This window comes from Dipodomys merriami, unplaced genomic scaffold (genome assembly GCF_024711535.1).
Source record: "Dipodomys merriami isolate MVZ:Mamm:240054 unplaced genomic scaffold, mDipMer1.0.p SCAF_92, whole genome shotgun sequence".
In the NCBI taxonomy this organism is placed as follows: domain Eukaryota; kingdom Metazoa; phylum Chordata; class Mammalia; order Rodentia; family Heteromyidae; genus Dipodomys; species Dipodomys merriami.
The window spans coordinates 2,004,344-2,025,079 of record NW_027206535.1 but is presented as its reverse complement, the minus strand read 5'-3'; the positions used below and the strand labels follow the sequence as shown (position 1 = coordinate 2,025,079).

Sequence of the window (20,736 nt, the reverse complement as noted above, 5' to 3'; positions counted from 1 at the left end):
TGGTCTTTCTCTCTGAACCAATACTCTTGCACATTAAGAGATGATGGGATTCAGCTTTCTAAAAACTGGTCTCTGGTCTCTTTTCATATGTTCTACCTAATTTTGACATCTTCATACAGTTATGGCATCTAAAGTGCTAAAGTTGACATTTGGAAAAGATGCCACTTTGATGAGACATCTATTCACATCCAACCAGCAAAGTCATCCATGTCTTCTCTTAACACTGATTTGCTCCTAGATAACTTTTTGTGTAATTTTTTGCCATGCTGGAGATTGAACCCAGAGCCTTACACATGCTAGACAAGCTATATATTCCTAGCCCTCATGTTTCTAATGTGCCAGATTCAAATGGTTTATTTAGGTTTAACAAAGATGAGCCATAAGCCCACTATCATTTATGGTTCTCCAGGTTCAATTTGGCCCATTGATTCTGGTAGCCAATCAGGGAGGATCTCTCTCTCTATCTTTCAATAGTTAAATATGTGAGTATCTATAATACATCTGAGTTAGGACAGGTAATATGTACTATGCTTTCTATATTGTGTCTGAATGTTACAATGCTATCTTTTGACCAGAAAGAAATATACAATCGGGCTGGGATGTAGCTCAGTGGCAAAGTATTTGGCTAGCAAATGCAGTGTCCTAGGTTCGATCCCCAGTACCAAAAAAGAAAAGAAAGAAAAAATAGTTAAAAAAAGAAATATACAATCTTAAAATTTGTGACTTATGAATTATATTCCTAGACCTCCTATGGCTATAGATTTGGGGAATAATTCATGTTCCCTTTTCAGTGTTCTAATTGCTGCCACATGTTTTGCTGGCACCATTAGCTATCTACTTTAAGCTGTTCTCAAGACTTCCTTCACCTTTTGGCTCTCACCTACCTTCTTTGGTTAAGTCTAGAAGAAACTGCTTCTGAGTAGCAATGTATCCAACTTAAATTCCTTCTCTCTCTCTCTCTCTCTCTCTCTCTCTCTCTCTCTCTCTCTCTCTCTCTCTCTCTCTCTCTCTCAAGGTCAATGCACTGAAGAGCTAGAAACGGAAAATGAAAGAATAGATAAACCAGGTTAGATGGTGAAAAGCTGACTATAGGGAATAGGGGAAGTCTGAAGATGACTTCCTGATTAAAAATTTCAGAATCTCTCTTCCCTTCCTGAATATAGCATTTAAAAATAAAATGCTCTAAGATCTCAGGCTGAAAATGCTGCTGAAAAATCCAATATATTTAGAGATCTACCTAATATATACGAATGAAACCTTTTCAAAAGCAGAACTTTTTTTCAGGATCATATTTTATTGTTCTAGGTTTACTTGAACTTGAAGAAAAGAAAAAAAATGTCTCCACTTCTGAAAAGCATCTGTGACATCACTGAAGTTTTCTATCAATATGCCTCACATGATTATGATGGGGCATCACTAAGCAAGAAAGACCTAAAGAACCTCCTTGAACAGGAATTTGGAGCTGTCCTTCAGGTAAAAAAAAACTAGCAAAGAAATCTCTATGAATTTAGAAATATGAATCTTCTTCTCATGAGAGACTAGAGCAAGGAATGGGGACCTGTTCTCATTTTACAACATGGCAGGTGTACACTACAGATTCCTTCATTTCTGTATCTGAAGGTACTTCATTGGCATTGCAGTCTGACTATTAAAGAAGTTGCTAGCAACTATTTCATGTGCTTGATGGAACTGCCATGGGAATGAACTGTTCATGAGCTGTTACCACCAAAGATGTTAAATCAAATTAAATTCAAGGGACTTAAATTTGCTTCTAAATTTCAAGAATTGAAATCAGCCTGTTCTATACTAAAATAATGCTTTCCCCCCCCCCAAAAAAAACACCAAAATCTCCTTTTCAAACATGGAAATCAAATCATGTTAAATCAAATTAAATTCAAGGGACTTAAATTTGCTTCTAAATTTCAAGAACTGAAATCAGCCTGTTCTATACTAAAATAATGCTTCCCCCCCCAAAAAAAAAACACCAAAATCTCCTTTTCAAACATGGAATAGAAATCAAATCTGGAGTACAGGCTATTTTGGGTAGAAATAACTGCTGAAAATGTTCATAAAGTTTCGGTTTTATCTCTTAAGGATGAGTTTATTCTTAATCTCCCAGTACTAAATTACAATATGCAAACCTTCCCAACAAATGTATGCTTTGAAGTGAGGTTCACATATTACAAGGGGAACAAAAGCACCCATACTGGGCATTTCTGTAATTGTTCTGAATGTCTCAAGTGTCAGCATAGCTTAAAATAAGTATGAGGGTGAAATTTTACTACCTGCCAGTGGTATAATGTAAAATCTTTGCTGTTGTTTTAATCTTTTTACAGAGACCACATGACCCCGAGACAGTAGATCTGATTCTGGAACTTCTGGATCGTGATGCCAACAACCGTGTGGATTTCAATGAATTCCTCCTGTTCCTTTTCAAGGCGGCTCAAGCCTGTTATTACGCCCTCGGCCAGGTTGTGGGGCTAGAGGAGGAGAAGCGAGTCCAGCGCGAAGGGAAAGGAGACCTGTTACAAGATCGCAGGCAAGAAGACCAAAGAAGATTCGAGACGCGCGACAGACAAGTCGACGAAGAACAACCCAGCCGCCGAAGCTGGCAGAAGAGTCAAGAGCGGGAGAGGGAGCGCGCTGCGGAAGAGGAGCAGAGGAACAAGCAGGAGAGGCTGGAGCAGCTCGGCAGCCAGCGCCTGCAGGGACGAGAAAGACAAGTGCGGGAAGAGCGCCGGGCCGCGGAAGAGCAGCTGAGGCGCCAGGATCGCGATGCCTTAGAGTACGCCGGGGAAAGGGAACCGTACCGGCGCGAAGAGCCCAGACGCGAGCAGCAAGCGGAGCTGCGGCGGGAGCCGGAGGCGAGGCAGCTGCAGCGGCGCGAGCAGGAGGAGGATAGGCTGGAGCAGGAGAGGCAGGTGGGCGAGGCGCAGCGGGACGAGACCCGCGCCCAGAGTTGGCAGCGGCAGCTAGAGAGCGAGGCAGAAGCCCGTCAGAGCAAGGTCTACGCCCGGCCCCGCAGGCAGGAGGAGCAGAGGTTCCGCCAGGAACAGCAGGAAGAGAGCAGGCGGCAGCTGGAGCAGGAGGAGGAGCGGCGCCGCGACTTCACCTGGCAGCGGCAGGCGGAGGAGGAGCGCGAGAGGCGCTTCCAGGAGGAGCGCCTGGAGCGGCAAAAACGGTTCTACGGCGACGGCGACGAGGAGGAGCCCCGCCGCGACCGAGGCTGGAGGTGGCAACTTGAGGAAGAAAGCCGGGGGCGCCGGCAGGTGCTCTACGCCCAGCCCGGCCGGCGGGAGCAGCAGCGCGAGGAAGAGCGGCTGCCGCGCGGGGAGCAGGAGCTGAGGCGCGGGGAGCCGGACAGGCAGTTCGGGCGGGAAGAGCCGCTGCGGGAACTGGGAAGAGACCGAAGACGCCCGCAGGAGAGAGAGGCCCGAGAGGAGGACCTGGAACGACAGCAGCTGCGTCGCCAAGAACAAGACCGAGAACTCCAGGAGGAAGAGCAGCTGCGCCGTCAGGAGCGCGACAGGAAGTTCCGACGGGAGGAAGAAGACCTGCGCCAGGAGAGGGAGGAAGCGCAGCTGCGCCGCCAGGAAGAGGACAGGAAGTTCCGACGGGAAGAACAGGAGCTGAGCCAGGAGAGGGAGGAAGAGCAGCTGCGCCGCCAGGAAGAGGACAGGAAGTTCCGCAGGGAACAAGACCTGCGCCAGGAGAGGGAGGAAGAGCAGCTGCGCCGCCCTGAACAGGACAGGAAGTTCCGACGGGAACAAGACCTGCGCCAGGAGAGGGAGGAAGAGCAGCTGCGCCGCCCTGAACAGGACAGGAAGTTCCGACGGGAACAAGACCTGCGCCAGGAGAGGGAGGAAGAGCAGCTGCGCCGCCAGGAGCGCGACAGGAAGTTCCGACAGGAGGAACAGTTCCGTAGGGAAAGGGAAGAGCAGCTGCGCCGCCCTGAACAGGACAGGAAGTTCCGCAGAGAACAAGAGCTGCGCCAGGAGAGGGAGGAAGAGCAGCTGCACCGCCCTGAACAGGACAGGAAGTTCCGACGGGAACAAGACCTGCGCCAGGAGAGGGAGGAAGAGCAGCTGCGCCGCCCTGAACAGGACAGGAAGTTCCGACGGGAACAAGACCTGCGCCAGGAGAGGGAGGAAGCGCAGCTGCGCCGCCAGGAGCGCGACAGGAAGTTCCGACAGGAGGAACAGTTCCGTAGGGAAAGGGAAGAGCAGCTGCGCCGCCCTGAACAGGACAGGAAGTTCCGCAGAGAACAAGAGCTGCGCCAGGAGAGGGAGGAAGAGCAGCTGCGCCGCCCTGAACAGGACAGGAAGTTCCGACGGGAACAAGACCTGCGCCAGGAGAGGGAGGAAGAGCAGCTGCGCCGCCCTGAACAGGACAGGAAGTTCCGACGGGAACAAGACCTGCGCCAGGAGAGGGAGGAAGAGCAGCTGCGCCGCCAGGAAGAGGACAGGAAGTTCCGCAGGGAACAAGACCTGCGCCAGGAGAGGGAGGAAGAGCAGCTGCGCCGCCAGGAACAGGACAGGAAGTTCCAACAGGAGGAACCGCTCCGTCAGGAGAGGGAGGAAGAGCAGCTGCGCCGCCAGGAGCAGGACAGGGAATTCCGACAGGAGGAACAGTTCCGTCGGGAAAGGGAAGAGCAGCTGCGCCGCCCTGAACAGGACAGGAAGTTCCGCAGAGAACAAGACCTCCGTCAGGAGAGGGAGGAAGAGCAGCTGCGCCGCCAGGAACAGGACAGGAAGTTCCGCAGGGAACAAGACCTGCGCCAGGAAAGGGAGGAAGAGCAGCTGCGCCGCCAGGAAGAGGACAGGAAGTTCCGACGGGAACAAGACCTGCGCCAGGAGAGGGAGGAAGAGCAGCTGCGCCGCCAGGAACGCGACAGGGAATTCCGACAGGAGGAACAGTTCCGTCGGGAAAGGGAAGAGCAGGTGCGCCGCCAGGAACAGGACAGGAAGTTCCGACGGGAACAAGAGCTGCGCCAGGAGAGGGAGGAAGAGCAGCTGCGCCGCCAGGAACGCGACAGGAAGTTCCGCGAGGAGCCAGAGCTCCGGCAGGAACGTGAGCAGCAGCTGCGCCGAGATCGCGACCGAAGATTCCAAGAAGAAGAACTGCGCCAGGAAAGGGAAGAGGAACGGCGGCGGCGCCAGGAACGTGACGGGGAGTTCCGTGAGGAGGAAGAACTCCGTCAGGAACGCGAGCAGCTGCGCCGGCAGGAACAGGACCGGAGATTCCGCGGGGAGCAGGAGCTGCGCCGGGAACGCGACCGGAAATTCCGACAGGAGGAGCAGCTGCGCCGGGAAAGGGAGGAGCAGCAGCTGCGCAGCCGGGAGCTCGAGCAACAGCTGCGTCGCGGTCGTGACAGAAAATTCCAAGAGGAGCAAGAGCTGCGCCGCCAGGAACGGGACCGAGAGTTCCGCCGGGAGGAACAGCTCCGCCAGGAACGGGAGCAGCAGCTGCGCCGCCAGGAACGGGACCGAGAGTTCCGTGGGGAGCAAGAGCTTCGTCAGGAAAGGGAGGAGCAAGAGCTGCGCCGCCAGGAACGGGACCGAGAGTTCCGCCAGGAACGGGAGGAGCAGCAGCTGCGCCGCGGTGGTGACCGCAGATTCCAAGAGGAACAAGAGCTGCGCCAGGAACGGGACCGAGAGTTCCGCCGGGAGGAACAGCTCCGCCAGGAACGTGAGCAGCAGCTGCGCCGCGGTGGTGACCGCAGATTCCAAGAGGAGCAGGAGCTGCGCCAGGAACGGGATCGAGAGTTCCGCCAGGAGGAACAGCTCCGCCAGGAACGTGAGCAGCAGCTGCGCCGCCAGGAACGGGACCGAGAGTTCCGCCGGGAGGAACAGCTCCGCCAGGAACGGGAGCAGCAGCTGCGCCGCCAGGAACGGGACCAAGAGTTCCGTGGGGAGCAAGAGCTTCGTCAGGAAAGGGAGGAGCAAGAGCTGCGCCGCCAGGAACGGGACCGAGAGTTCCGCCAGGAACGGGAGGAGCAGCAGCTGCGCCGCGGTGGTGACCGCAAATTCCAGGAGGAGCAGGAGCTGCGTCGCCAGGAACGGGACCGAGAGTTCCGCCAGGAGGAACAGCTCCGCCAGGAACGGGACCGAGAGTTCCGCCAGGAGGAACAGCTCCGCCAGGAACGGGACCGAGAGTTCCGCCAGGAGGAACAGCTCCGCCAGGAACGGGACCGAGAGTTCCGCCAGGAACGCGAGGAGCAGCAGCTGCGCCGCGGTGGTGACCGCAAATTCCAAGAGGAGCAGGAGCTGCGCCAGGAAAGGGAGGAGCAGCTGCGCCGGCAGGAGCGCGAGCGCCAGTACCGCCGGCAGGAGCGGTTTGTCCGGGAGGACAGCGGCCGTCCGGAACGGGAACTGCGGCGTGAAGAGCAGATCCGTCGTCAGGAGCAGGAGAGGAAAGTCCAAGAAGAGCAGATCCGTCGCCAGCAGGAGGAGCAGAGGCGCCGCCAAGTCCGGGAGAGACAGTTCCAAGAAGACAAGCATCATCGGCAGGTCCTGGAGCCTGGCAGAAGCCAGTTTGCCCACGTTCCCGTGCGCTCCAGCCCTCTCTATGAGTACATCCAAGAGCAAAGGTCTCAGTACCGCTCCTAAGAGATGCTGCCAACATCCTGACACCTGCCGAAGCTTCAAGCCAAAGAAAATGAGAAACACAGCGTACCAAGTTATAACTTACAAGTTTCTGGTTGTGGGGAAAATCTCTAGTGTTAGAATGCGTCTTTTCTTCCAAAATCTCCTATTACACTTACTCCATTACTTTGTACTCCTGCCTTTCATTCTTCCTCGGGTAGTTCTTTATGGCAAGATGTCTGCTCATTGGGCCACATGTGTCCATTAAAAAAAAAAAAATACTTGTCATTCATTTGTATTGGGAGTTTTGTTTGAGAAACACATTGATTTATTGCTTTAAAAATAACAAAAATAATACAATTTGAGATTCGAAACTTTGGTCGTTGATTTTAATGGCTGATCATCTGGTGGAGAATTCACATATTTTTTTAAGTTAGTGTTTTTACTTGGACCTAAATTTTATTCGTCTTTACGTTCAAATAGTTTCTCTATTTTGTCATAATTAGCATAGATTCTACCAAGTAGCTAATATTTTACAACTCCCAATTCCATCTGCAGAAAAATCCCTTGTGAATTTAGGCAATACCTGGAAGAAATAGCTGTTGTGAATACGTTTTAACTTGAAATTTTAAAATTTGGGATTAGATATTTTTATACTTAACTCCACTTGAAACATTTTAAATCTCATGAAGCAAAATCAGGGTGTTTCTCATACTTCCAAACGCAAGTTTTAAAACTGTGTCTGTAGTTTGTAGTACTCAGTTCTATTCCCTCAAGTTCTGATGAGTTTGAGACTATTGCTGCTTTTGTTTAGCTGAGAAGGAGCCTAATCAAGATCTTATAAACATCTGTCTTGCTCTAGGGAGAAAAGAGACCACAGCATGTTTGGGAGAGGGGGAAATGTAAGGTTTCTAGAAATCCTTTGATAAGACTCATCAGCCCCATAATCCTTTGAGGCCTGATACTACCTTGGAGACATTCTTGTTGAAATGATTGGTCTTTGTGAAAAATTAATAAATGTTTGGCAAATTACTTTCTTGTCTGTTTTAATTGTGTGTCAATCATAACTCAGTAATCAATATCTAATACTCTGGAAATGGAAATACATTCCTGTTCACTTAAGGTATTTTGTTACTATCATCTACATGTAAATATGAAGAGGGGAGATGAACACTTTCTAGTTTCCTCACCCATTTTCCCAGTTGGGGTGAATCTTGAATTATCTCCATCCCCTCATGAGTTCTCTTTCCAAATGTTTTCTATCCTTGACCTCACAGCCTTCTGTGGCCTTTTTGGCAGTCATGGTAAATTCTGCTACTCACAATGTTTGCTAATATTTCCTTCTGATATTGAAGCAGCTTCTTGATCACTGATGCTTGACCAATTAATGGTAGAAAATGTTCTAAAATGCTCAGCACTATAGACATTGTAGGTGATCTGATTTAAGCAACATAATCCATGGGATGACTGAATCAAAAAATGTTAATAATAAGGCTGAAGGATTAAATTTTCATCTCATGATCCAAATGCTCTCTTGCTAATAGCTAGAGTCTGTTTGCATTATTCAGTTTAGTAATTAGAACATTTTAACTAGATCTCTTCCATTATAAATGGAACATCACTATTTCCAATTGTGAAGATCATGAATAAGAAAAATGCCTAAAGTTACAGTCTCTCAATATTTTTGCCCAGTGGTGGGGACAAGAAAGCTAAGCCTACATCTCTTGAGTATAATTCTGATTGAGTAAAGTGGGACTTCCTGCAGTGAGTCTGTCTCTCTCTGTCTCTTGCGCTCTCTCTCACGCTCTCACTCACTCTCTCGCTTTCTCATTTTAATACAAATAGAAGATGCCCACCAAAGACAGAGCTAAAGAATCTGACAATATCTTAGCATTTTGCTTCCTTCAAATAATTTCTAACTATTTTTTTTTTCTTCTAATAGCATCTTTCTCTTACTGAAGGAGAGAGAACCTAGAAGAGCCTCACTGGCTTTCCCTGAGTCCCACTCAAAGGGCACTTTTTTGGCAGTCTCCTTATAAATGCCCAGTCCTAGGATACTACTGAAACTATAATTATCAGCTAATTCATAGTTAACAATAGTAATTATAGTAAAAAGAAAATAAAAGCCCTTTAGACTTCTTACAGTATTTTACAAGATAAGGAAAACATTAGTTTCCAAAGAAAGTACTGTTACATCATAGTTTGATACTATGATTTGTTGTTGTTGTTTAAGTGTATCAGCTAACCCCTAGCCTCTAGCTGTTAGCACATACTGAGCAGGTCAATCCTCCTGTTCCAGGTGAATAATATACATGTATGGGCAGGACCTTGAGGGTGTTGGGTAATTATTTAACTATAAACTGGGAGCTCTAGTAACAACACATTAGCTGCTACTGGAAGTTAGGTGAAGAGTTTAATATGCTATAATGAAATATTGGGGCTCTGTGTTATGAGCAGAATGTGTCCTCACACAGATTTATATGTTGATATCCTAACTCTCAGTAACTCAGAATGCACCCATACCTGGAGATAATATATTTAAAGATATAATTAAAATGTATTTATTAGGTTGGGTCCTGATCTGATATGACTGCTATGGTTAAATAAGAATAAGAAGGAAACTGAGGGGAGATGATGCAAAGTCATAGGGAGAGGATGGTCATTTGTGACTAATATAGAAGCCTGGAACAGATCCTTTCCTTATGACCCTCAAGAAACTGAGTTTACTGACACCTTGATCTTGGATTTCAAGCTCCAGAACTATGAGAAAATGAATGTCTTTTGTTTAATCCATTAGTAATGGTACTTTGTATGACAACCCTAGCAAATAAAGGTGGAACTATGTTGATAGGTAAGCCTACATGTACTATGATAATCCTTTGACATTGCAAAGCAGGTCTGGTTGCTTAAAGATACTCGTTAAATCTATCATTTCTATGGTGTAAGGAAAAAAATTAAATCCCTGGAGTTCAGTTATCTGTTCACTCCACAAATATTTATTGTACATAATATTGTACTCCTGTTATGTGCCAGACATTGTTACAAGCAATGTACATTCAGTGGCAAGACAATTTTGGCTTTTTCCTTTGGTTTACTGTGTGTGACCTCATGTAAGCTATGTGGGTTTTCTGAACTCCATTGTTGTATCACATAGGCGATTGCCAAGATTGGGCTGTGGGCGGACATTCAATTCTAACATTCAAATTCTGACATTCAATTTGTTCAGCTGAAACTCTGAAAGTAACTCAAAGAATCTTTGCCCCAATGTCTACCTTTAACTAATACAAAACAGGAAAACAAATTAGCCAATATGCAACCTACTTCAATTTCATAACTATTTCCTTTGCAGCCAACTAGTGCTGAAATTCTTTCTATCTCCCCCAAGCTCTTCTTTTTACTTTTATCAAGGCAGAGAACTCTAAACTGATTCCATTTTCTTTACCCCAATACTACCAAAGATCATTGCCTTTCTGATCTATCAACTTCACAAATGCATTTGTTTTCCCCGTTATTTTCTAATTTAGTTCCATTGCAACTAAAATTCAGCGGCTATTAGTGGTTTTTTGCATCTAACTACATCTTTTGCACTATATATTGTTAATATTTGAATTCAGTCACTTTTATTATGTTTTTCAGCATTACTGTAATATTCTGAAGATTTTAATCTATGTAATATGGTATAAGCACATTCCCTTTGTTAGTAGAGTTGAGAGCTGCATGCAATAATCTGAAACCAAAGTTACATTTCTGAGCTGGTTTTTATTTTCTGGACCTTCAGGATGTGCATGGCAAGCAAGCAATTACAAAAACTTTTAGAAATTTGATTTGCCACTACTCTCCTTAAGAAATATGTGGCATATTTGCCGGACGCTGGTGGCTCACACCTGTAATCCTAGCTACTCAGGAGGCTGAAATCTGAGGATCACAGTTCAAAGCCAGCCGGGGCAGGAAAGTCCATGAGACTCTTATCTCCAATAAACCACTAGAAAGCCGAAAGTGGTGCTGTGGCTCAAGCGGTAGAGCACTCACCTTGAGCTGAAGAGCGCAGGGACAGCGCCCAAGTCCAGAGTTCAAGCCCCACAACCGACAAAAAGAAAGAAAGAAAGAAACAAACAAACAAACAAAAAGAAATATGTGGCATTTTTTTTACAAGATAATGTCCAATTCCTTTTGATTGGAATGGAAGGCCTACCACATTCTAGTGTCAATCTATCTTTTAGACTTTGGATCCCACACTATCTCTGAACCAACCGTATTTTCATTTGGAAACAATATCATTTTCCTTACTTCAAAGACAGGTTGGTATAATTTTATCTGCTGGAATACCTCTTTCTTCTCTACCAGATCCACTTCTACTCAGTTTATAAGACCTAGGTTCAGTCCCAACTACTTTCTAAAAATCTTTCCTAATCATATTGACACACAAAGATATTTCTCTTCACTGAGATTCTAAGGCATCTATACTCTTTGCTACTCATGTGATTACAATAGTCTGCCTTCGTTGACCTTACACCTGCTTCCTCTTCTTAGCTAGATGTAAATACCTTGTAAATAAGAAACCACAACTTGAATGGCTTTTCTTTTGTCCCTTCTTTCTATGTTCAACAATAAGCAACATAGCTTGAGGAAATAAAAGGATTTTCTCACTAGAAAAACATACATTCAAAAATGTATGTTTGGGGATGGGGGGAGAGTGGCTCAGTAGTAGAGTGCTTGCCTTGAGCTGAAGAGCTAAGGGACAGTGCCCAGGCCAGAGTTCAGGACCCACGACCAACAAAAAAAAAAAGTACATTTGGAGGTTCTTAGTTTTCTAACAAGCCTTCTTAACTTCATGCTACTGTCTCAAGGAGTTATAAGAATTAAGATGCATAAAAGTAGGCATTCAGTAGATAGGTATAAAGGAGTGAACTAATACAGCTTTTTACAATTCTTTTCTGTCCAGGGCCTCTGTAGAACATGCTATCCCTCCCTCTTGAAGTCCTAATTCCTTTCTTTTATCTTGAAAATCTCTCAACTTCAGGCATCACTAAGACATTGCTGAATATAAATGATTTCTTCTTTGGTGTATTATGGTTCTACCCAAGTATTGGAATAAGCTTTGGTTACTAAGGGGCATGTGTAAATGTCCCTTAATGTGATAAGAATGCAAGAGCAGATCAAAGAAATGATGGTTTCTGGTTATATATATTGTTGGGAGAAGGATGAGTGCAGTGAGAAGCAAAAGAGATTTCAATCCCAGACTGTGTCTGTTTTCCTTATAGAGATTTGAATTATGCATCTAATTTCTACAACTCTTGAGCCCAGTATTTTAGCATGATAAGAATGCTTCATTGTAACCATTAGGAGTATTTTCCTTTTGAAAACTTTCCTGTCTCACATTGAAAAAAAGAAATGGAGTTGTTGAAATAATAGACCATAAAATCTGTATTACTCAAGGTTCTCCAGAGAAAATAGAACCAACCTCATTTATAAAGCATGTACATAGAGCCTGATCTGATTAAGCTAGGATTGTTAACCACTAGCAGGAAGTATACAGAATGAACTTAAGGTTTAGCAGTCTTCATAGGCCATTATAAAATCTCTCTGTCTCTCTGTGTGTCTGTTTATCTGTCTCTCTCCCTCTCCCTCTCCCTCTCCTTCTCTCTCTTTCTCTCTCTCTCTTTCTCTCCCCCTCCCCCCCCCCCCGCTCTCTCTCTGTGTCTCTTGGCCATACTGGGGAACTCAGGACCTCATCCTTGCTAAGCAGAAGCTATACCATTTGAGCCATGCCCCCAGTCCTTTTTGCATTACTTTATGTTTAACAAAGACTGAATCACAATCTTCTTTCCTATACCTCCCACATAGTCAGGATTTCAGGAGTGATCCACCCAATGTTTTTGAGACAGGGTCTAACTTTTTTTCAGCCTGATCTGGCCTCAAACCATACTCCTTCTGATCTCTGCCTCCCACATAGCTGATATTACCAGCTATATCAAGATTCCTCATAATAGCTTGGGGAGGATGAAAAGTAGAAATAATCTGTAAAAAGTGTAAAATGAGAAGTCAACAATAAAAGAAATGACTTCCATTTTCATAAAGATACTAGATCTACACAAAGCAGAGCAAAGTAACAGAGTAACAGATGAGGATAAATTTGGTTCTTTTCATTCTGGTCTTACTTCATCTTATTATACTCCTATCTATCTTTTTTCTTTCAGTTTAATACTTACTGAACATGTATTATGTTCCTGGCACGTGTGGTCCTGGTACTATTCCAGTGGTTGAGGCAGACTTCTCAATATTAATTCAGCAGAAAACATCATAAGCCAAACATTTTTGCTAAATGTCTTTATTTATGTTACTTCATTTACTTGCCACTAGAGTTCTAGAATCCTAGATATTTCACTCTCCTTTCCTCATTTCTAGATAAGGAAATTAAGTTCAGAAATGTTTATGAACTTGTCTAGTGCCAGATAATTACTGAAGTTGTGTGTTTGACTCATTTGTTTATTCTGTAGTTATTTCTTGGTCACCTGAAATGACCCTGTGACCAAAGTATAAACATGCTGTGTATGTTGCTTAGAGCTCTTGCCTAGCAAACAGCATCCTAAATTCAAACTCTTAATACTGCCCCAACCAAAAAAAAAATCTATAATTCAATCTTTCCTTTCAGTTAACTAAAAAGTAGTCAGGAAGATACTTTATGTAAATAAAACACTAAGAAAAAATAGTTAATGAATTTTACTCTCTTCTCTGCATATTCTACAATTAATATTCATAATACCAGAAATTAAAGTAATTCAGAATATAATACCATATACTACCATAGAATACCATAGAAACTAGAACAGAAAAGCTTAAAATAAAGTGAATAAATAAAGCCATGTTCTGTCCCACATCTCTTTATCTCCAATCCCATCCATCAGAGAAAAATAATTTTTAAGAAATAACCACTAATAACAAAAATTAAAAATACTAAATTTGACAAAAGAAGACTCAAGTAATTTATATTAACACTGCTTTCCTCTTCTTTCAGTGTTGTTTTAATTTTATTAAACTTTTGACAATATCTCCTAACTTTTACAGGTCTAACACCAACCAAATAGATCATGTTTTGTCCACAGAGTCAACTAGAGTTGGAGGTGAAAACTTTTCTGTATTATTACACTAAACACATAGTCATAGAAATAGATTTCCTGTGAGTCAAAAGTGGATTCAGCACTTATTAACTTTGTGTTTTAAGACAAGATACTTGGTTTTTCTTTTCCTCATATTTGGTGTTCAAGATTTCTAAAGACATATCTAGGTGAACATTTTGAAATATGAAGTCTCTAAGAAATCATTAATTCTTTGATTAGTGAACCTTTCTTTTTTTTCCTTTTTTCTTCCTGAATTTCTCATTAATTGAAAGCAGGACCTCTTTTTTTTTTGGGGGGGGGTCCAGTCGTGGGACCTGAACTCTGGGCCTGGGTACTGTCCCTCAGCTCTTCAGCTCAAGGCTAGCTCTCTACCACTTTGAGCCATAGCACCACTTTTGGCTTTTTTCTTTTTGCTTATGTGGTGCTGAGGAATCAAACCCAGGGCCTCATGCATGCAAGACAAGCGCTCTACCACTGAGCTACCTTCCCAGCCCGAAAGCAGGACCTCTTAAGTGAGAAACATATGTTTTTTATTCTTTCTTCTACCTTCTAAATGTCCCTTGTATTATAAAACTGTTGCCAATGAGGTAATTACTAGTTACATGTGGCTATTTACATTTACTTTGAAGCTAATAAATATTAAATAAAATTCATATTTTAGTTCTTTGGTCACAATGATCATATTTCATGTGTTTAATAAATAGATATATATTCCTAGTGACTACCACATTAGACAGTGTAAATATCAAAATTTTGGTGGTTAACACTATCCTAGAAGATTTGTTAAAACTTGGGGTGTTCCGCTAGTAAGTTTTTGTTTTGTTCAGTTCACAGGTCTGTGTGTGTGTGTGTGTGTGTGTGTGTGTGTGTGTGTGTGTGTGTGTGTGTGTGTGTGTGTGTGTGTGTGAACTTGAACTCAGGGCCTTGATGCTGTCTTTGAGCTTTTTTACTGAAGGCTTATGCTCTACCACTTAAGCCACAACTCCACTCTTAGCTTTTTGGTGGTTTGGTAGAGATAAAAGTCTCATGGACTTTTCTGCCCAGGCTGTCTTTGAATCACAATCCTCAGATTTCAACCTTCTGAATAGCCAGGATTACAAGTATGAGCCACTTATGAAAGCTACTTTTTTATATAATTTTTATTGTGATTAAATGATTACATACATTTCACAAATTTCACAGTATTGGAGATAGTTAAAGTCACAAACACATTCTAACCTTCATAAGGCAAATTGTCATTATCGTGGCCTATAAAGTTTGTGAGCTTGACAATACAGCTATTGCTCCCACATTTCTTTCCTTTTCCTTAGTGTTAGCTGTTCCTTCTTTCTCTCTCATTCCCTCCCTCCCATCACTGCCCTTGAGTTGCTTAGTTTGTTTCCATCAGTGTCCAGTGCAGCTGATGGACCCCTCAATTGTATGTTTTCCCATTTCCCTTGGATTTTGTGTCCTCCTCCTAGTTTCCCTCAGTGTACAATATATATATATATATATATATATATATATATATATCATATATGTGGTCCACAGCATGGAGTCATTTAGTAATGATACAACAAGATGAGTGAAGGTCCTTTGTTTCTTAAGTTCTGTTTACTCCTTACATTTTGTATTTAACATCCACATATCAGGGAGACCATGTGCCATTTGTCTCTTTGCTCTTGGCTTACCTCACTCAAAATGAGTTTTTCTAGTTCCATCCATTTCCCTGAGAATGCCATTATTTTGTCCTTTCTAATGGCTGCATAATATTCCATTGTATATAGGTACCACAATTTTTGGATCCACTCATCTGTAGTGGGGCATCTGGTTTGTTTCCATATCTTGGCTATTGTGAGCAGTGCTGCAATGAACGTGGAGGTGCATGTGTCCTTGTATCCTGGTTCCTGTTGCTAAGGGTAGATGCCTAGGAGTGGTATGGCTGGGTCATAGGGGAGGTCTATATTTAGCTTTCTGAGGACCCTCCAGACTGCTTTCCAAAGTGGTTGTATTAATGTACATTCCCACCAGCAGTGCAATAGGGTTTCTCTTTCTCCGCATCCCCTCCAGCACTTGCCATTGCTGAATTTAGGATGTGGACCATTCTGACTGGGGTAAGGTGGTATCTCAGGGTTGTTTTTTGTTTTTGTTTTCGTTTTTGTTTTTTTGGGTCCAGTCATGGGGCCTGAACTCTGGGCCCTGGCACTGTCCCTCAGCTCTGCAGCTCAAGGCTAGCGCTCTACCACTTGAGCCACAGCGCTACTTCCAACTTTTTTCTTTTTGCTTAAGTGGTGCTGAGGAATCAAACCCAGGTCCTCATGCATGCAAGGCAAGCCCTCTACCACTGAGCCACCTTCCCAGCCCTCTCAGGGTTGTTTTAATTTGCATTTCCTTTATAGCCAGGGATGATGAACAGTTCCTCAGGTGTTTCTTTGCCATTTTTATCTCTTCTTCTGAGAAGTCTCTCTTTAGTTCTCTTGCCTCATAAGTTACTTTTACTATAGAAACACATTTTTTCCAACTTCCCATTTCTAGAGCATCCTGTTCTTATCTAATTTAATTTTGTAGTATGTTAATTGGTTATTTTTTTAATTTTTTGTCAAATATTAGCAAGATAGATTTTATAGCATTAAATATTTTTTAAAAGACATTAATGGCCAACAGGTATATGAAAAAAATGCTCACCATGACTAATCACCATGGAAAAGCAAGTTAAAACCCAATGACCACCTTACACCTATCAGAATAGCTATTATCAAAAATATATGTGGGAGGAAAAACAAATATATGTAGGGGAAAAACAACTGAGGAGGCAACAATGCTTGATAAGAAACATACTCATTAACTTGCTCATGTAACTGTAACCCCTCTGTACAGTATTTTCACAATAAAAAAACACTGAAAAATACAAAAGATTGCAGGTGTTGGTAAGGATGTAAAGAAAAAGAAATCCTGTACAGTATTGATGAGAGGATATAGAAATTAGTATAACTATTATGGAAGATATTATGGAAGTTCCTAAAAAACTTAAAAATATTAAAAGTATTAAAGCTTTTAAAATGGAAGAAAGGAAGAAAAGAAGGGATCAGGGGACAAAGAGAGGGAGGCTGAGATAAAGAAAGAAAAAAGAGAATGAGAGAAGGAAGGGAGGGAGGGAGGAAAAGAGGGAGAGAGGAAAAGGGAGAAAGTATAAGAGATTAGATGGGGTTAATTTGATCAAAGCATATTATATGCAAAGTATAACAATATATCATAATGGAGGGGGCTGGGAAGGTGGCTCAGTGGTAGAGTTCTTGCCTTGCATGCATGAGGCCCTGGGTTCTATTCCTCAGCACCACATAAGCAGAAAAAGCTGAAAGTGGTACAGTGGCTCAAGTGGTAGAGTACTAGCCTTGAGCTGAAGAGCTGAGGGACAGGCCCCAGGCCCAGAGTTAAGGCCTCATGACAAGCAAAAAAAAAAAGATATATCATAATGGAACCCTTTTGTATAATTAATATTCACTAATAAAAATTTGAACAATATTAGAGCTTTCAAATTTCTGTTTTCTACATTTGGTCTATTTTTCTAGGGTCAATTTTTTGGATATGATGTTCTTTATCTTCCCTGTTGCTGACATCCATATATACAGATACTCTTACTTTCTCATTTAGATCAGTAAAACAAGTTTAGTTTCTCCTTATTTCCATAATAGGCTTTTTCACAGTAAGTGAAGATTTGTGGCTGAATTGGGGTTCTGTCCATTTGCAAGGAAGTGACTGGCAGGCCAATAGGCTCCCACTATATCCCAAATGCTATAATGGAGCACATTTTCTCCTTGGAGCACCAAGATCTAAACTACATGCCTTAGCTCTTGATCAGCCTTTTAGTTAGTCAATGAATTTTCATAGAGCACCAACTATAATCCAACTATAATTAACTGGGTGCACATTTGTATTTCTTACATTTGGCCTTACTGAGGAGATTGTTTAATTTCTTTAGGTAAGAGCCACTGGGATTTTGCAAGGGAGGTAACTCAGTAAATGCCCTTGTGTCTATGCTCTGTGCTTTAAAGTGGAGGAAGGATATGGGAATGACCAATGAAAGAAGCATGTCCTAAGTACAAACCTTAAGTCACTGTTCCTGGTTATAGCCCTACTTCTCCTTCACCTCTATCATACCTGGTAAGTGCTGAGTCCAGCATTTCTCCAGGTTCTGATGGTCAGGTCTGCACCTCAAACACATTCTGTCTGTGCCTTTTTCCACCTGCTTCACTCATGAATATTTGATCATCTATCTACTTCTGATATTCCATACCAGTACAGAAAATCTCTGACTCAGTATCATTCTCCAGCAGTTTTATTCATAAATCTAGTTTTTTCCCTCTTTTTGTACATTGAACTTTTATTTTAAGAGAGATCCAAAGAGGGACATAATAATATGCATTGCTTTGTACAACTACTTAAGTATAATAATAATAAAAAAAAAGATATTGGGTCAATCCACTACCATCTTGAACAAACTCCTAATTCATTTATGGTAAGTAACAAAGATAATAAACACATAAATATAAATTAAAACATCTTTTATTACCAAATTTTGTAGTGTAGTCATTGAAAGTTGTTTTATTGGCCTTTTATACCTAGAGAAGCCATCATATGGATTTTACTTGAAACATTCATTCAAGACTTGTGAACTTTGAAGAATAATAGTCTCTTAAAGATAATTTTATATTAATTACCTTTTCATTGTACTGTTTGCCTGCCTCCCCCTCTCACCCTCCCTCTCTCTCTTCTCTCCTGTCTCTCTCTCTCTTTCTCTCTCCTTTTTCTATATCATCCCTATACAAAATTAGAGGGAAGAGAACATCACAGAGGGGTGATTCCAGAAACCTGTTTAAAAGAAAATGCAGTCAGGGTCTTCTCATTGGTAGTGATAGAGTTGTTTGTGGCTTACAGTACTATAGTCTAAAATGCTTTTATCAAATGCTAGATAAAGAGCACTCTTCTTCCCTCTGCCTTCCCTCTGACTCACTAACCACCTAGAGTACAAGTATTAATTAAATGATCTTGAGTAAGCACTAGAAAAGTAGGAGTGCCTGTAGAAGGGCTCAGGAGTCGCTCCTCACACTGTTTAGAGACTTTCTAAATAGACTCTATAACATAAAACTGTAGATACTTGAAGTTGGAAGAGTTCTGTGCTCTTCAGTGAACCATTTGTATCTTACCTCTTCCAATGGCAAGACTCCTAAAATTTAACCAGTCAATAATTATTCGGCCTCTATGTGAATAGTTCAAGTGATAGAGATCTTTATTACATTAGGAATAGCACATATCCCTGTAAGACAGTTGTATTCACTAGAAAGTTCTTAACAAAATTTAGTCTTCTTTCTGGAAAGCCTTAACAACTAATTCGAGCTATATTGTTGAATCCGCTGCCTTATGCAAAATAAGGAACTCAAAATAATGGCAAGATTGTGGTCTCAGAGACATACAGTCTTGCAACATTTCAGTTCTGAAATGTTCAATTCTAAGTACACATCCATAGGAAAGTTGCTCAACAGCTAAGAGCCCTAACTTCTTTATCTGCTCAAAGAGGATAATAAGTACCTGTAAGGGCTATGAGGGCTAAAATAGCCCGTGTAAAGCATCTGACATGTCATGAGTGCCCAATGAACATTAGTTCCTTTCTCTTCCACACCCAAGAAAGCTCTTCAGATATGAGAAGACAGTTAATATGTCTCTCCAACTCAGCCTAAACATCCCTAATTTCCTTCAGCTGCATCTCATAAGACTGGCCTGTGAGCTCCAGGGCATGGAGACATGATTTATGCAACTAGAGCACCTCGCAAAGGTTTGGGAAACAGTTTGTATTCAAAAGATGCTAACTAATCGAAATTAAGATGAACTTCATATGCCAATCCATACTCCCAAAAGAAGTCTTCTTTCTGGTGGGGAGGGTCTGCTTAGAAACTATTTATAGATATTAACCATCAGAGTAGATTTTTCCCCCAACATTCAGTTAGCTTGCACTTGGTTTGATTACTTTGAATTTTTTTAAGTTTCTTTCTGAATAGTAATACAGCTGTTAGCCCATTTTCTCGTTTAATTATCTCTATTTTCACATTTTCAATGATTTGGTCTTTGTCTTTTACACTTGTTTTCATGGGTCTGTTGTCTATTCTTACAGCCTTTGAAAAGGAGTTGGGGTGGTTTTGTTTTGTTTTATTTTGTTTTTTTGTTGGTCATGGGGCTTGATCTGTGGCCTGAGTGCTGTCTCTCAGTTTTTCAGCTCAAGGCATGTGCTTTACCACTTGAGCTACAACACCACTTCTGGTTTTCTGCTGATTTTATTTGGAGATAAGAGTCTCACGGACTTTTCCATGTTGGCTTTGAACTGTGATCCTCAGATCTCAGCCTCCTGAGTAGCTAGGATTACAGGTGCAAACCACCAGCGCCCAGCTTAGGGGTGCTTATAAACATAGGTAACCCTCATTTTAAATATCTACTGACAAGCTAAATGTAAATCTCCCATTAATTAAATACCCGCTAGAGGGACTCTAAAAGACAATAAAAGAATTTTCCTATTCTGCATCTCAGATTCCTTTTCTGTTCTTACCTCAGCATCCACATTACAGAAAGAACACAGGAATGTGGAGGCTCATTTCTAAGCTGCTGAAATTATTTTTTTAAATACCTTTATAAAAGCAGATGTCAATCACATTTTTTAAATAACATCAACTTAGTAATAAGCAAGGTTCTGCATATCCAGCAAGAATTTTTTTTTTTGGTCTGACTGGCTCTGAGCAAGAAGAGCAGAGCATTAAAACGGCTGAATCAACTGGAATCTCCACTTCTGTCACATGATTAAGTAGGGCCTGTATTTTTAAATACATAATTGATACCCATCTTTCAGGGTTAGGTCAAGTACAGGCCATCCTGAGGGCAAAGTCAGGAATCAAGTGACTTTGGAGATCCCTGTCAGCTCTATGATTTATCAAACAGAAAGATAATTGTATCCTCAGGTTAAAAAAAGAAAGAAAGAAAAGAAAAACAAAGAAATACCACCTTGACATCCT

At 42.5% G+C, this 20,736-nt stretch overlaps 1 protein-coding gene across 1 annotated transcript; it reads left to right on the top strand.

The window, feature by feature from the left end:
• The first annotated feature begins 1,335 nt into the window (after nucleotides 1–1,335).
• Nucleotides 1,336–6,688, top strand: Tchh (trichohyalin). Its single transcript, XM_070013672.1, has 2 exons — nucleotides 1,336–1,473; nucleotides 2,337–6,688. The coding sequence occupies exons 1-2, from the start codon at nucleotides 1,336–1,338 to the stop codon at nucleotides 6,606–6,608; spliced, it is 4,410 nt and encodes a 1,469-aa protein (XP_069869773.1). The 3' UTR covers nucleotides 6,609–6,688.
• Nucleotides 6,689–20,736: the final 14,048 nt, after the last annotated feature.

Coding starts and splice junctions, on each gene's coding strand:
- Tchh (XM_070013672.1), top strand. CDS start 1,336: ATGTCTCCACTTCTGAAAAGCATCTGTGACATCACTGAAGTTTTCTAT. Junction 1,474..2,336: donor AATTTGGAGCTGTCCTTCAG/GTAAAAAAAAAC, acceptor ATCTTTTTACAG/AGACCACATGACCCCGAGAC.